Source organism: Anabrus simplex, chromosome 1 (assembly GCF_040414725.1).
Source record: "Anabrus simplex isolate iqAnaSimp1 chromosome 1, ASM4041472v1, whole genome shotgun sequence".
Classification (NCBI taxonomy): domain Eukaryota; kingdom Metazoa; phylum Arthropoda; class Insecta; order Orthoptera; family Tettigoniidae; genus Anabrus; species Anabrus simplex.
The window spans coordinates 63,405,724-63,422,057 of NC_090265.1; the positions used below are offsets into that span (position 1 = coordinate 63,405,724).

The window sequence follows — 16,334 nt, forward strand, 5'->3', positions numbered from 1 at the left end:
TGTTAATAAAGTTTGTTACAGCTGGACCTGCTTCCACAAAGTCATTGAAGTTGCCACTATAGTAATACGTTGGACAGTCCTTCACTATGTGCCGTATGATCTGTCTGGGAGCACCACAACTGCATTCTGGCGAAGGTATATGTCCCCACTTGTAGAGAAGATCTGCACATCTGCCATGGTTTGTTCTTATCCTGTTCAGCGTTGACCGCGTTTTCCAGGGTAGGTGAAAGCCACTTGGTGGTGTTGTGGTGCTTGTGATGTCTTGCATCTGACATGGAATGTTTTTTACCAATTCATCCTTCCCGGTTTTCAAGAGGTTGAAATTATTGTTTACCAGGTGTCTTGTTGTCTGGATGGAGGGGTTCCGCGAACGTAAATATCTGGCTTCAGCAGCAATGATGTCCTGCTGTATTGGTAACTGGTCATTTGCATTTTATCTTATACTCCCGGAATAAGGCGTTTACGTTTGATTTCTGCTGGTGGAATGTAACTCAGTGCTGGTAACCAGAATGTAGGTGTTGATCTTATTGTGCCAGATACAATTCTCATTACCTGATTCATTGGGCATCGACAAGTTTGGTATAGCTGCTATTGAGCCACACTGGAGAGCAGTACTCAGCTGTTGAGTAGACCAAACTGAGGGCGGTGGTGCGTAAAGTGTCGGCTGATGAATCCCATGTAGTGCCACACAGTTTTTGAAGTATGTTGTTTCTAGACTTCAGTTTTTCAGCTGTTTTCTTCAGGTGTTTCTTGAAGGAGAGGGTTCTATCTAATGTGATCCCCACATAGTTTGATTCATTGGTGTGGGTCAAGCGATTTTTACCCAGGTATACTTCTAGTTCACGATTAGCTAGCTTATTGCATAAGTCGAAACATGTCACTGTAGTTTTGTTTGGGTTTGGCTTCAGCCTCCATTTTCGGAAGTATTCTTCAAGAACGCATAAATGAGTAGTTAGGGTATGTTCTGTATTTTAGATCTGTTTGTCCTGAATAGCAATTGCCCAGTCATCTGCATAGCCAAACTTTCTTGAAATGGTTGCAGGCATGTTGGAGATATAGAGGCTGAAGAGAATTGGGGCCAAGACAGAGCCTTGAGGCAGCCCATTGTCTAGTTTCTTCTTATTACTGATGGTGTTTCCCAAAATTACTTGGAATCTGCAATTCATTAACATGTTATCCACAAGTCTGGCTAGTCTTCTACAAGGTATTGTGCGTAGGAGTTTATATATCATGCCATGCCTCCAGACAGTGTCATAAGCAGATGAATGCAACTGATTTCTTAAGTCTTTTCTGGAATCCGGCTTCATTGTGGGTGGTCAGTGATAGTACTTGTCGACACAACTGCGATTTGGTCGAAATCCAACTTGTTACATAGGTACTTGTTCCAAGAATTATGGAGCTTATCCTGTCGTACACAAGTCTTTCCAGTAGCTTATACACTGTGCTGAGTAGTGCAATAGGTCTGTAGCTTTAGGTAATTTGGTTTGCCTGGTTTCAATATGGTGATAACCTTTGTTCTTTTAAGTGCAGGAGGTATGTTCCCTGTTTGCAGGATATCAGAGAATAAGTGTGCAAGCCATACTATTGCATATTTATTCACAATGGAGCAGGAATTCTGGGTGGATACCATCATAGCCTGGAGCTTTACCTTGTTTAACATCTTTTAGTGCCTTTGAAATGTTCTCTGATGTAAATGGACAAGATACTGCATTATCCTCCGGACACTTTGCTCTTAAGACTTTAAGCTCTCGTTTAATCTTGATGGTGTGATCTCTTTACTTAGGTGCTTTTGATATTGACACCACATGTGAGGCTATAGTACCTGGACTGATGGTGCTGTTATCACGGAATATTTTGTTTCCACCTCCCAGTTTTCGAAGAAGGGACCAAGCTTTCCTGCTGGAGTGTTTGAAGTCGATATTCTCGACGATTTCAACCCATTTCTGTCTTCTTGAGGCATTAAGACTGTGCAGTAGTTCATTTGATATTTCATGGTCACCAGTTTTTTTCGCGGACTTCATTCCATCCAGGAATACACTCCTTCCTAAAATCTCTAGGCTGTGTTGGAGCGACGTAAAGCAAAAAAAAAAAAAAATCTCTAGGAATAAACTTCTTTGCTATACTGGTCACTGCGCCCACATCATCATCATCATCAGTTTTCCACTCCAGTTGCCCGGGTGTGGTTTACGAGCACTCTCCACTTCTGTCTGTCCATGTACCACTCTTCTCTCAAGACGACATCCCAGCTGATTCCTCTTGTTCCTATGTCCTCTTTCACTTGGTCCAGCCACCTCTTCCTAGGTCTTCCTACTGGTCGTTTTCCGGCCACGACTGTGTGTAGCCATTGTTTTGCTGTCCTTCCATCGTCCATTCGTTTGACATGGCCAAACCATTAATGGTTATGAATTTCATGTTTTTGGTCCGTATTGAACTGAGAATAATATATAAGTAATAATAATAACAACGTAAACGTTTCCACCTTTTCAATACTAAAATATATTCACAAAATTATAAATTACACGGTACTAGTTTCGACCCATCTAGGGGTCATTATCAGCCGTATTGGAGCAAAGATCACTTTTGGCGAAATCCTAAGAAAATGTTTCATCCAGCTGTTGTAAATCTATCTAACACGCCCTTACGTGAAAGTGAACACTTAACTTTATCCAAAGGATCGAAACACAACTGGCCAAACTTGAACAGCCTTAACATAGCCGCTACTATGATCACAGAATCAGAGCTAGCCATCAGCAAAATGCCGGAAGACACGCAAAATGAGGTTAGAACCGATGTTAAAAGGAAAGTGACTGATATCCTCCCCAATTTAACCAACCCCGCAAATAACCTCAATAATAGAGAAAAAATTGCTGAACAAAAGCGCATATACGCCCTCAAGAAGAAAATTAAAGACAACGAACTCATCGTAACCAAAGGTGACAAAGGCAATGCAACAGTTATCATGGATAAAAAAGTATATATTGAAAAAACAAAAAACTTTTTCACAGACAGCTCATTTTCCATAATCAAAAAAGACCCCAACCAAAAAATTCAAAAACTACTTAAACAAACTCTTAAAAACACTTCATTTTTATTTACCGAACAGGAAAAATCCAAACTCATACATATGAACCCAGGACTCCCCACTGCTAAAGCTCTTCCCAAAATTCACAAAACCGGAATTCCCATCCGGCCAATTATCAACTATAGACCGAGCCCCTTATACAAAATATCACAATTCATCCAATGTTTCTTAAGAAAAAATTATCAATTCTTATCCAAAAAGTCTATTAAAAACACATCTGAGCTAGTAGAAAAACTAAACAAGTTCAATTTGCAACCGGATCACTCCATCCACTCTTTCGATATTGTAAACATGTACCCAAGCATACAAGTATCAAAATTAATTCCGATAATTATAAACAATTTAAACAAAAACAGCCACTTAAGCAAACTAGAGATACAAGACTTTATCACAATATTAAAACTTATCATCGACAATAACTTCTTCACTTTTGACAATGTCATATATCAACAAAATGGTTTGGCAATGGGGTCACCGGCCTCAGGTATCTTAGCAGAAATATACCTGGACTTCCTCGAATACACCAAAATTGACAACGAATTCGAAAACATTCTCTTTTGGGCCAGATATGTTGACGATGTCTTTTTAATCATGAATGAGAAATCAATTAACGCACCCACCACCCTCTTAAGACTCAACAATATTGATCCTCATATCAAATTCACACTAGAATCCGAATCAAATCAAAAAATCAACTTTCTAGATTTAACCATCACTAGAAACTCAGATTCTTTCAGTTATAAAATTTTCAGAAAACCCACTCAAACAGCCTCCACCATTCGCCAAGATTCAGTGCACCCCCAGTCCCACAAACGAGCCACATACAACAGCCTAGTTCACCGAGCCTTCAGCATACCTATGTCCAATAAAGATCTAAAAAACGAACTCAACACAATCCGCGGAATCGTAAAATTCAACGGCTTCAGCAATCATTTTATAGAAAGGATAATCAATAAACACAAACATCGCCCAAAAACTACCCTCAAAAAAGAAATAACCAAACCTCTAACATTTTCCACCTTCACGTTCAACAATGATATCTACAAGTTAACCAACATCTTTAAGAAACAAGGCCTTAAAATAGCCTTCAAAACCAACAATAAGAACATGAACATTTTATACAATACTTCACACATCAACAAGACCAGCAGTTTTTTAAAATCAGGAGTTTATAGGATCAAATGTACCACCTGTAAAAAAACCTACATCGGGTAAACCGGGAGAAACTTCATTATCGGATACCACGAGCACACTAACGCAATAAAATACAACAGGTTTTCAGCCATCGGCCAACACATGCAAGATTATAACCATAATTTCACCAATATTGAACAAGACATGGACATTTTCGTATTAGCAAACAAGGGCCCTTTACTCAACATAATGGAAAATTACTACATACACCTAGACCAATACTTTAATGCCAGTCACAATCTCAATGAAATCTCAGAGAAACCCAACATACTCTTCGATCTATTTATCACTTTCCTCAGAAACAATAATGCAGCCAACCTAAACTCAATCCTAAATTTAATCAAAGGTACTTTTCCAAGACAATTACACTTTCTCCCGCACCCTTCAGCCCCACCTTAACCCTCCAAGTGGCAAGCGCCTGATATCAGGCGTTTTATGCATTTGCCCAGTGGCAACGCCTGATATCAGGCGTTTTGACATGCTCTTTATTTTATTTCGATAATCTTATTATTATTAATCGAAATGTGCTAATTACGAATCAATTGAAGGAGAAATGTCCGGCCATAATCATGAAATAGTTTGTATAATAACATCTTACACTAATCTAGTGTAAATCGTTGCCAAAGTAACGTCATAATTCCGCTGTCTTGTGCTAGCTGCTACATACTCAGCGGCCGGCCACTCGAATGTCTCGGCTGAGCCAGCTATATTTAGTCGCCAGTTTTCCTTCTGATATCAATCTGAAGTGTTGATATGCACTCATCTCAGCAATAATGAATCATTTCCTCACAGGAACAGTGAATAAATCTTCAAAGGGACTGTCTCAGATTGTTTTAGGTACAAAACTTGAACCTAGGCAAATCGTTTACTTTAGGCAAGGTGACGTTCTACTGGTTGCTTATAAAGAGACGAAAACAAGGAAACCAGTCTATTGTCTCACAACGGGATGTTACACTGAGGAAAATGAGGGGTTGAAATCACTACTGATTCATAAGTACAATAACTTCATGGGAGGTGTAGATAATAAAGGTAAGTGCATTTTCCATGCCACTTGTTCCAGACCCACTAGAAGGTACTGGAAGCAGTTTTTTTTTTCAAATCTTCTAGATATAACATTATTTGACACATACGTCCTGTACATAAAGAACACTGATAAGCCTTTAGCAAGATGAGACTTCATGACCACTATAGTTAGGGGATTGCTAAATGAACAGTTCCCAATTCCAGCTGTGAGGCCAACAGGTCATGCAGGAGGCCCCTCTCATGCTCTCGAAATATTGCCACAGAATAACAATCGCCTATGTGTTGTGTGCTTGAAAGAAAAGAAGAAGGAGAAGAAGTCTACATTCTGGTGTCGAGGATGTAATGGTGGTATTCACCAGGGGTGTTATAAACTAGTGCACTTCTGGAGGCCTCACAATCATGGAGTAAAAAGAAAGACCCACCCAAGTGACTCTGAGTGAAATGTAGGCCTACAAGTGGTAGCATACAATCGTTGTATACATTGTTATATAATTTTTCCAGCTAAGAACAGTATTATGAACTATATACTGGTATGCACCTATTTACTATGAACTGGTGCTTCTTTTTTATATGTCATTTTTTAAAATTTACCTAAATATAAACATTTTATATATAGCAAAACTTTTGCAAAAATAAATAATATAAACAAATTCAACATATTTTTGGTCTTACACTTTGTGGATGATAAATAACAGCTTTAGTATCATCATCATCTTATTCCTTGTACTTTTGAGGATAAAAGGGTGTGCTGTTTATGTATGTATAACAAGTCAACGATTTTTAACACAATTTATACTAAGAGTCTGCAACACCGGTAAAATATCGCTGCCATTACAGGATAAATGACCGCCACTTCGAGGGTTAAGCCCTCTTCCTAAGCCATATATAATTTTATATATGTCATTTCAATACAAGAACTTACTGATTTCCATGATTATAATTTTTACAACACCCCATTTATACTTTATTCTTTGTTAAAAACCTCTTAGTATGTATATTCCTTGTATTATTAACTATTACCATAATAACATCTCATTTCACTTGTTATTCTTTAAAATAACATTTTCTTAGGCAAAAATAACATTTTCTTAGGATTTTGCCAAAAGTGATCTTTGCTCCAATATGGCTGATGATGACCCCTAGATGGGTCGAAACTAGTACCGTGTAATTTATAATTTTGTGAATATATTTTAGTATGAATATATTTTAGTATTGAAAAGGTGGAAACGTTTACGTTGTTATTATTATTACTTATATATTGGTTATATATTGGCCAAACCATTTCAAACGGGCCCTTGTCACTTTTTCATTCGGGGATGGGTACACACCAGCTTGCTCTCTTATTCTTTCATTCCTTACCCTGTCCCTTTTTGTCTTCTGTACCATAGTTCGTAGGAACTTCATTTCTGCGGCTTGTAGTTTGCTGTCCACTTGTTGGGTTGTTGTGCAGGTTTCTAGGCCATATGTTATTATGGGGGTGAAGTATGATTGGAATAGAATCTGCTTTGATCTTAAGGGAACTTGTTCGCTCCAGAGGAGGTTCCGAACTTGATGGTAAAACTGAGCTGATTTTTGAATGCGGTTGTTAATCTCATGCTGTATTCTGTTATCACTTGAAATGATGCGCCCAAGATATTTATATTGGTCTACTGTTTCCAGTTGTGTACCTTCCAGCATTATTTTTCCTTTCTTCTTCTGCCTGTTGACAGACATAGTAACAGTTTTCGATTTATTTATTGTTAATCCGTGTGCTTTCAAATGTTCATTCCAGGTGTTCAGCCTCTCTTGGACTTCCTTCTCTGTATTTCCCCAAATTACTACATCATCTGCAAATGCAAATGCATTGATGTCCATATTGTTCTTCTGCTTAATTTCTTTCATGACTTCATCCATGACAGTGATAAAAAGTAATGGTGAAAGGGTACTGCCTTGTTGCACTCCTTTAGTGGTTTGGAACCAATCAGAATTACCGTTTCCTACCTGTACGCAACTGCAGCAGTCTTCGTAAAGCATTTTAACTTTCTGGATAAGCCCTTTGGGTACATTCTTCTTTCTTAAACATTCCCATATAGTCTTCCTTGGAACACTATCAAATGCTTTTTCAAGATCCAAAAACACTAGTGTTAAGTCTTTGCCCTTCTCCCAATGCTTTTCTAACAGTATTCTAAGTGCAAATATGAGATCGGTAGTTGATCGGTGTTCTCTGAATCCATATTGTTCTTCCTGTAGTTGTGGTTCTATTATTTTCCTTAGCCTTTTTTCAAGTATTTTCTCAAATATTTTCAAACCATGAGACAATAAAGTGATCCCTCTATAATTGCTACATTTCTTCCGGCTTCCTTTTTTGAAGAGAGGTATTATTATTCCCTTTTTCCAATCATCTGGGACTTTCCTATCCTTCCATATTGCATTAATTACTCTATGTAGCCACTGTATTCCTATTGCACCAGTTGCTTTGATCATATCTGCACTGACTTCATCAAATCCTGTAGATCTTTCTTTGGGCATACTATTAAGGGCCGTCTCTACTTCCTTCCATGTTGGCGGACTCTCTTGGTCAGGCTCATCATTGCAGCTTAAACTGACCTGCGTGGTTACATCATTGGAGTCTTTCCCAGTACTGTTGTATAAATTATCAAAATAGGATTTCATGATCTTCCTTATTTCTGTCTCCTCCCTAACTATGTTACCATCTGGTTCCTCTATTGCTGTTATGTATTCATTGTCTCTTCTTATATTTCGTATTGTTCGGTAAAGTAGTTTAGAATTAGCTTTGCTGTCTTGCTCTAGTTTATCTGTGAAATCAGTCCAAGCTTTCTGTTTTCTTCGGCCACAATTTTCTTTACTTGTAACTTCTGATCTCTGTATTTCTGCTGCAGTTCGTTTACTCTAGATTCGTTCCTTTGACTTCCTTTTTGCATTTCTTTGTCTCTGGCTTTCCTGGTTTCATTTTTCACTTTCACAGCAATCTTCACCCGATCGTTCCACCAAGGAGTTTCTTTTCCCTTCATTTTGCTATTAGTTTTACCACAAACTTCTAATGCAGCTCCGACAATGCTTTCTTTGAATCTAGTCCACTCGATGTTGCCTTCTTGTAATGCATCTGATGGTAATTTATTGGTCACTTTTTTTGTGTATTCAACTTGTTTCTCTGTCTTCTTTAGCTCCCATGTCTTAATTTTTGGTTTCCTGTATTTCTGAGGTCTATAAATTTCAATGTGCTTTATTGTTGCGAGGAGAAGTCTGTGGTCACTGTCCAGGCTTTCACTTGGTGTAACTCTGACATCACATATGGTCTTTCCTGCTTCATTGTCAGATATAAAATAATCTATCAGAGTTTTAGTATCTCCATTCCAACTGTATCTTGTTAGTTTATGACTTAGCTGCTTCTGAAACCAACTGTTGTTTATTCTCAAGCCATTCCTTACACATAGATCTAGAAGACTTTCTCCTTCTGGGTTCCTGTCTCCATAACCATGTGGACCTAGTACATTTTCATATCCACGCCTGTCTGATCCAACTTGAGCATTTAGATCTCCCATTATTATGATATTTTCCTCTCTTTCTATAGCTTCTTCTAAATCAGTTTGGAATTGTTCTTTTTCCTCTTCGTTACAGCCAGTCTGTGGGGCATACACCTGGACTACTGTCAGCACACTCTTGTTAAGAGAGATGTTCAACTTAATAATTCTTTCATTAACATATATTACCTCACTGATGACATCAATGTCCTCTCTTAATATAAAACCTACACCATTTTTGGCTTCTGTTTTATTTCCATTCCAATGTAGTTTGTATCCTTTTCTTAGCTTTTTTGTTCCTCTTCCCTTCCACTTTGCCTCACTCAGGCCAAGAATACAGAGGTTCCTCCTTTCCATCATATCTATCAGCTCCTCGCTTCTGCCAGTCAGGGTCAGGATATTTAATGTTCCAATTCTGTGTTTAGGACTCTTTCTTTTGGGCTTCTTCTCAGAACATCATACTTGAACATCAGCCTTACGGTCATCATACGTTGCAGATGTTTGAGAAGACGTGTCTATCCGGTATTTTCTTTGCGTTCCGAGGCTCGTTTTGTAGTTGAAAGCAATCGATATAACCCTTCAGTTGACTTGCTAAGCCTAACACTGCTGGGGATTTTCTGTCAGGGGTATTCTCCCTTAGCCTTTGGCAGTCCCTTACCTCACTGCAAGGCAACAGCTGATGAATTTATGTGTCATTTCCTACACAAGGGTCTCATCAAACCTTCTAGGGGAAAACTCCTCCACCCGTAGCTGTTGGTCTTCCCCTAGTTTGTCGGGTTTGGTGTCGGCCGCCCAACCCTTGGCCAGACAGTCGCAGGTAGTACCGTCTACTGTCGGATACGGTATCAGGATCACTCCTGACCTGACTGTAACTGCACCCACATATCTCTTATAATTTTCATTTACTAAAATACTAAAAATTGTATGTGTGTATTCTACATTATTCTTTAACAAATTTATTATTGTATTTTGAGTCTTAATTGCTACCATTGTTGAAGGCAGTATTTCTAAATTTAAAAAAATAATTGTTAAAACAATAAATGGCGATCACATGACTTTTGGTATAAAACAATAAAATGTAAAACAAAAGTTAAATGTTTCCACCTATTCTATACTGTTTCTTGTAACCTTAAAAAAGTTACATATATTTGTTTAAACTAGTTTCAGTCTTGCTAGAGTCCATCATCAGTCAAAATCAATAAAGTTAAGGCAAGACATAAATTATAGATAGGTAACATTTATGAAGCAAGCATGTTGTTAATATTCAGTGCAAGACAAGTAAATTGGATATTAAACACTCATCACAATCAGAAATCTTGTGTAAGTTCACAAAGTTTTTTTTTTCCAATTTTAAGAATGTACTTCACAAAAGACCAGGTGAAACACTTAAAATACTAGCACTGGAAGAATCTTCTTTACATTCAGTTCAGCTGAAACAAGTGTGAGCAGAATAATCTTAACACTTTCCCGTCAACATTAATCTGTCTGTCTGTCAGATGGAGATGTTAAGCCTTGAGCAGAACGTTGGTAGGCATATTTAGACATCTGAAAGATGACGCCGATTCATATTTCCTGCAAATCGCATTAGCGTGATGCTAGTAGCAGCCCCATGACAATGCACATCTGGTTTGCTTTAAATACGGGATGTACTGTGTGAGAGCATTAGTTACCTGTGAGATTGGAAGGAGTGACTGTAGATGGGTCAAGAATGCATTTACAATGACAAAGAGGCTAGTATCAACAGCTTACTCATCAAGAGCTCATTGGAGGATGGAATGGAGGTCTGTTGTGTTTTCCGATAAAAGCTGGTTCTACCATGGTGCCAGTGATGGCCGTGTGTTGGTTTGAAGGAGGTCAGGTGAGCGTCTGCATTCCACCTGTCTGTGGCATCGAAACACTGGACCTACACTGGAGTACTGGTCTGGGGAGCAATTTCCTATGACAGCAGGAGCACTCTTGTGGTTATCCCACACACCCTGACTGCAGATGTGTACATCCGTCTGGTGATTCGATCTGTTGTGCTGCCATTCATGAACAGCATTCCCGGGGGTGTTTTCCAACAGGATAATGCATGCCCCCATGCTGCTGTTGTAACCCAACATGCTCTACAAAGTATCGGCATGTTGCCATGGCCTGTTCAATCCCCCGATCTGTCCCCAATTGAGCATATATGGGACATCATTGGATGACAACTCCAACGTCATTAACCATCCCTGTATTGACCAACCAAGTGCAACAGGCATAGAACTCCATCCCACAAGCTGATCTGGCACCTGTACGACACAGTGCATGCACATTCGCATGCCTGCATTCAAAAGTTAGGCGAGGCAATTACACTGGTTATTTATGGACCAGCATGGCACATACTCGACGGCTTCTCTCACACAGATATTAACATGTACTTTTGTACCTTTAATAAATTAAATGTTATTTTGACAAGTGTATTGCTAACATTTCTGTATTCTACATTCCTTATTTCATGGTGTTTGGATATTTTTTTCTGCCAGTGTACCTGAGCTATTATAATCTTCTTCTTCCTATTTGGGATCTCTCCCACCCTTGTTTCCTGGATTTGTTTCTCCCCACCCCTTTTCCTACACGAGCGTTTATGAAAATCACTTTTTACACCAAATTTATATTTCTGTACCATCCACACTGTACCTCTACTTGCCAGCTTTCTTTATTCATGCTTCCACTCCTTTCCTAGCTTTCTATTATAATTTTTATATTTTGCTACTATCTTTGTAAAATGGGCCTTGATATGGCATTACGTAGTTAACTAGGTACTACCTATGGTAACCGTATCATACTGTCTCTGAGCATTTTCATATCGCTGTCATATGCAATGGTCACAGTGCAATACATATGGATATTCAACAAAGCCACCAACATGAAATGTTACTTAAGTATAACAATATGCAGTCCCAGAGCGAAGGCTGAAATTCCCAACCTGGCCGGGAAGTGAACCTGGAATCTTTTGAACCGAAGGCCACTATGCTGACTTTGCAGCCAAGGAGCTGGACATGAATCTATATCATATTATTGTACAGAATAAGCTCTTCTCCTCAAACGTAAAAGCTGGGTGGATACAGGTCATCCCATTCATAACCGTCAATGGCAGTTGAGCGAGTAATAAAGTATTCTTTAGTAATAATGCCAAGAATAAAATTAATAAATAATAATCATGTGTCATACCTCTGAGAATCACCTTTTGTCAGACATTTGATTCTAGATATTGACCCCAAATTTTTAAATTTTGAACTGGATTATTTTTTGAGAAGCCGCTGACTGTGTCTATACCTACTACAAGTGCTGCCTATACTCGAATTGTGTGTATTTGAGTCTCTGCTGTATTCCAACACATGAGATTGTTGTCCATGATTTGACACAGAAGGACCAAAAGCACTGTCAGAAACACTCACATAATTAGAAATACCTAATTCACTCTCTGTAGTTACATCTGATAACCGTAGGTATATCTGATAACAGGTCTGCACATAATTCATCACTGCTAGCAACTGCATGTGCCGCACCATACTGACAGTTGCACTGAAGCTCCAAGGAATAGCTCGACACTTCCAATATTATTTTGTTATGAAGGTTTAATAAAGAAAACAAGATGATGGAGCAATAGTTGCCTTATACTATTTATTCCATGACTACACCATTTAAAACTTATAATTTCACCACCACATTGTAGCAGTGATCAAGGAAACACGAGACCCATAAAAACAAGAATTCTCGTAGTCCGTCACATATGGTCGGCCGAGAAACAACGAGAATTCTTGGGGCCCGTCACCAATGTGTTAAGTTATGAAACTTATTTCCTTCTTATGATCACTTCTCTATATGCACCTTCATTTTTGAAGGGTAAAAATCCTCTATCTTCATTTTCAAAATTAGGTGATGACTTCTTGTTCATTCCTATTTAACAGAACTATGGTCAGTCATAACAAAAGCCAGTCTTTGGATATAGCATGATAGATAAAGTAATGAATTAGTACTTCCTGAAGTGGAACTGTACAAACAAGAGAAAACTTATAGAAAAAATGTTTTCAGGGTTTAGACTGAGCAACACATAGTGTTAGTGATGAAGCTCAAAGGCTGTTCATTTCATAAAATCTGTGAATTCCTCAGTTGAAATCAGCCAGTTCTATGAAACTAAAAATACAGTCTGCTCTATATTGCACTGACACAGGCATGTCTTCTGGCAATGATGAGACAGGAGAAGGCTAGAAGTGGGAAGGAAGCGTCCTTGGCCTTAATTAAGGTAACAGCCCAAGCATTTGCCAAATATGAAAATGGGAAACCACAGAAAGGCATCTTCAGGGCTGCCGACAATATGGTTCGAACCCACTATCTACCGAATACTGGATACTAGCCACACTTAAGTGACTGCAGCCCTTGAGCTTGGTAAACTGAGAAATATAGGGTAGTTAAGATGCAGTAGTTGCACACACTTACCTTGGGTTATTCAAGATTGTGCTGAGACCCCACTCCAGTGATTCTGATGTCAGGTTACAAACATCAAGTCTGATTCCACAGCCTGATAATTCAGCCCTCAACAAATTTGGCTCATGATCTTCACATACAGGAATTTTCAGAAATGGCAAACCATAGTATACTGCCTCCATAATACTCAGGAAATCACCATGAGTGATGAGCAATTTAATATTTGGATGTGCTAAAACACAATTTAAGTTTATTACTCTTCATAATTTCACAATCTTATCAAATTTACCATGTAATTAATAAAAAAAGCCTATATTTTGAGATACCATGAGAAAGAAAGCGCCAATTAAAAGTTAATTGAAGGATTTAAGTCATACACAAACCTAAAAAGACAATAATTGTATAAAGAGATGAATCACTAAGAAAATGGAAAAACTTGAAGAAAATCTGAAAAACATGTAGAATTAAGCACGGGACAAAATGTCAGCATTATGCTGTAGTGGTAGTATGGCTCTCCTATGCTTGGAGGCCTCATATTCAATTCCCAACTCTTCCAAGAATTCTAATTCTGGACCAAATACTTGAATGGGGTTTATTCTGCCTCTTGAGATACAGGGTTATTCAGCTAAGTTGTCCATCTCAAATAACTCGTGGACAGTTCATACTGACATTCTGTTTCCACTTTTAGTATTGGTACCAAGGGGTTCACAATCGGACTTAAGGTGCCTTTTTCATTGTGTCAGTATCTTCTGTAACTACTTACATAGTTTTTTAACAACAAAACTACACTGTTTTCTATGCCTAGCATTAAACCTACATAGCTTTCAAATTCAGCACCATGATTATTTTGAAATTTGAACTAGTACTTCTCAAGAAAATGTAATGTATTAATACGCAATATATTTGCCAGTTTGGGACAGCCCAGTTTGATTTGTGCTATGTATTAAACATGAGCTAACTGTTTACAGACAGCATTCCTTCACCTTCTGACAGCTGGACATATGCTATACCGAGCCCATTAATACACTATGATAAAATGTATGGTTTAACACCTTTAATATTGACATAGACCTGACCTGATCTTTACATTAAGACATATGATGGAGAAAAGATGATGATGATGATGATGATGATGATGATGATGATGATGATGATGATGCTTGTTGTTTTAAGGGGCCTAACATCGAAGGTCATCGGCCCCTAATAGTACGAAATGAAATAACAAAAATTTCAAATGCATCCACTGACCAAAATCAAAATAAAATATGTCATGAAGAATGAATGGATGGACATAAACCCCCCAAAAAACAACAACAAACAAACAAAAAAATTGTGGATCAGACTCAAAACAGATCGAAAATGATATTATTACCGACCAAGGAACCACTTATAAAGCACAATGATGCTTGGTGTCTAAATGGGGTGCAAAATCCATGTCTAAGGCCCCACAGAATGGTACATGTCGCGAGTAAAATAGAACCATGGTATGTGTCATGTTGGAGGTACTAATCAAAAGTAGCGAAGACTCACGGTGTTCCACACAAGATGGTACTACTCACAAGTATTGCAATACGTACAAGTAACGCAGACCTATGGTGTGTCTCACACAATGGCGCAACTCATAGCCAACGCAAACCGAGAAGGTTCCCCACCTCGGTGTACTAAACACGGGCGCCGGTATTCCTGTGGTGTTCCTCACATAGTGGGTACTAATCACAGGCAACGCAGACCCACGGTGCTGCTCATATAGTGGTACAACTCACAGGCTAGGCCCAGACCCGCGGTGTTGCTCACATGGGTACGACGCACAGGTACTGGAATCCACAAGGCCAAGCTTCTTACTGCTACTAATCACAAACCTATTTCGTACCTAATTTCGCGGTACTACTCGCAAGTACAGGCAACCTATGGTGTTCCCCGTGTGATAGTATGATTCAAAATTAGTTTCATGGTTCTAATTCAATCAGCCCTTGGTTGCCCCTTTTAGTCGCCTCTTACGACAGGCAGGGTATACCGCGGGTGTATTCTACATGGGCGTCCCCCACCCGCAGGGGGTAGCGTGTTTGGTCCGCGAGAGGTATTTTATTTCCCTCAAGTCCGCCGACAAGCTGGTTAGGACCCCCCTTATCCGCCACCTGGGACGCGCCACGTGGGAGTATCACTTCTCCCCCTGCTACGCCAACATAGCAGGTTCGTGGGGAGAAAAGATGGGAGCTTGGAAAAGACATAGTGATGACATTTATTGACATTGAGAAAGTTTATGACAGTGTGTCCACACAGTTTGTATGGTACACATTAAGGAAAAAACAAGTTAACAGAGTGGAAGTGCAAATGATAAAAGCTATGTACAAAAACTGTGTTAGTAGTGTGAAGACTAGTACTGGAAAAACAAAATGGTTTAAAGTTGAAACTGGTCTCCGACAGAGAAGTGTACTATCCCCCATACTATTCATCATAGTCATGGATGAAATTCGTAAGAACATTAAACAGAGATTAGGCAACAAAAGCCATGTTGTTTGCAGATGATATAGTGATATGGGACAAGGATGAAATAGAAGTGCAAACACAAGTTGGTTACGGAAGTCTACCTCGCTCAGATTCAAGTTCCGTATTTGTCCCATGAAAGTGCTGTCTCGATAGTAAGCGATGGATTCAAAATGGCGTCTGCGGTCATTTACTGTGTGTGAGAAACTTAAAGCTGTAAGCAAAGCTGAAATATACGGAAATCATGCCATTGGCAGAAAGTACGATATTGATGAATCATGTATTTGTGATTGGTGGAAGAAGAAGGAAAAACTTCTAAAACGTAATGGCAATCACAGTGTGTTCCACGGGCAGAGTGAAGTGTTTCCGGAAATTGAAGAACGACTCCACAAATTTGTGAAATAAGTTGAGTTAGTATATAGTGTTTCTAGTGAAATGTGTCAATTGAAAGCACTAAGAGATCTCAAAAGAACTCAACACAGAGTTTTACTGCAAGCTGCGGATGGATCCGAAACTTTTATCGGAGAAAGGGATTGTGCATTCGGAGATGTACGTCTATTTCACAGTCTCCCTGGGGC

The 16,334-nt window shown here is 38.9% G+C and overlaps 1 protein-coding gene across 1 annotated transcript in view; it reads right to left on the reverse strand.

Moving 5' to 3' along the window:
- The window catches only part of LOC136884095 (UDP-glucosyltransferase 2-like), a 125,091-nt gene that overhangs the window by 7,322 nt on the left and 101,435 nt on the right, over nucleotides 1-16,334 (reverse strand). Inside the window, exon 5 of the mRNA XM_067156129.2 lies at nucleotides 13,285-13,504. Within this exon, the coding sequence (XP_067012230.2) occupies nucleotides 13,285-13,504 (220 nt within the window). The remainder of the gene's footprint in view (nucleotides 1-13,284; nucleotides 13,505-16,334) is intronic.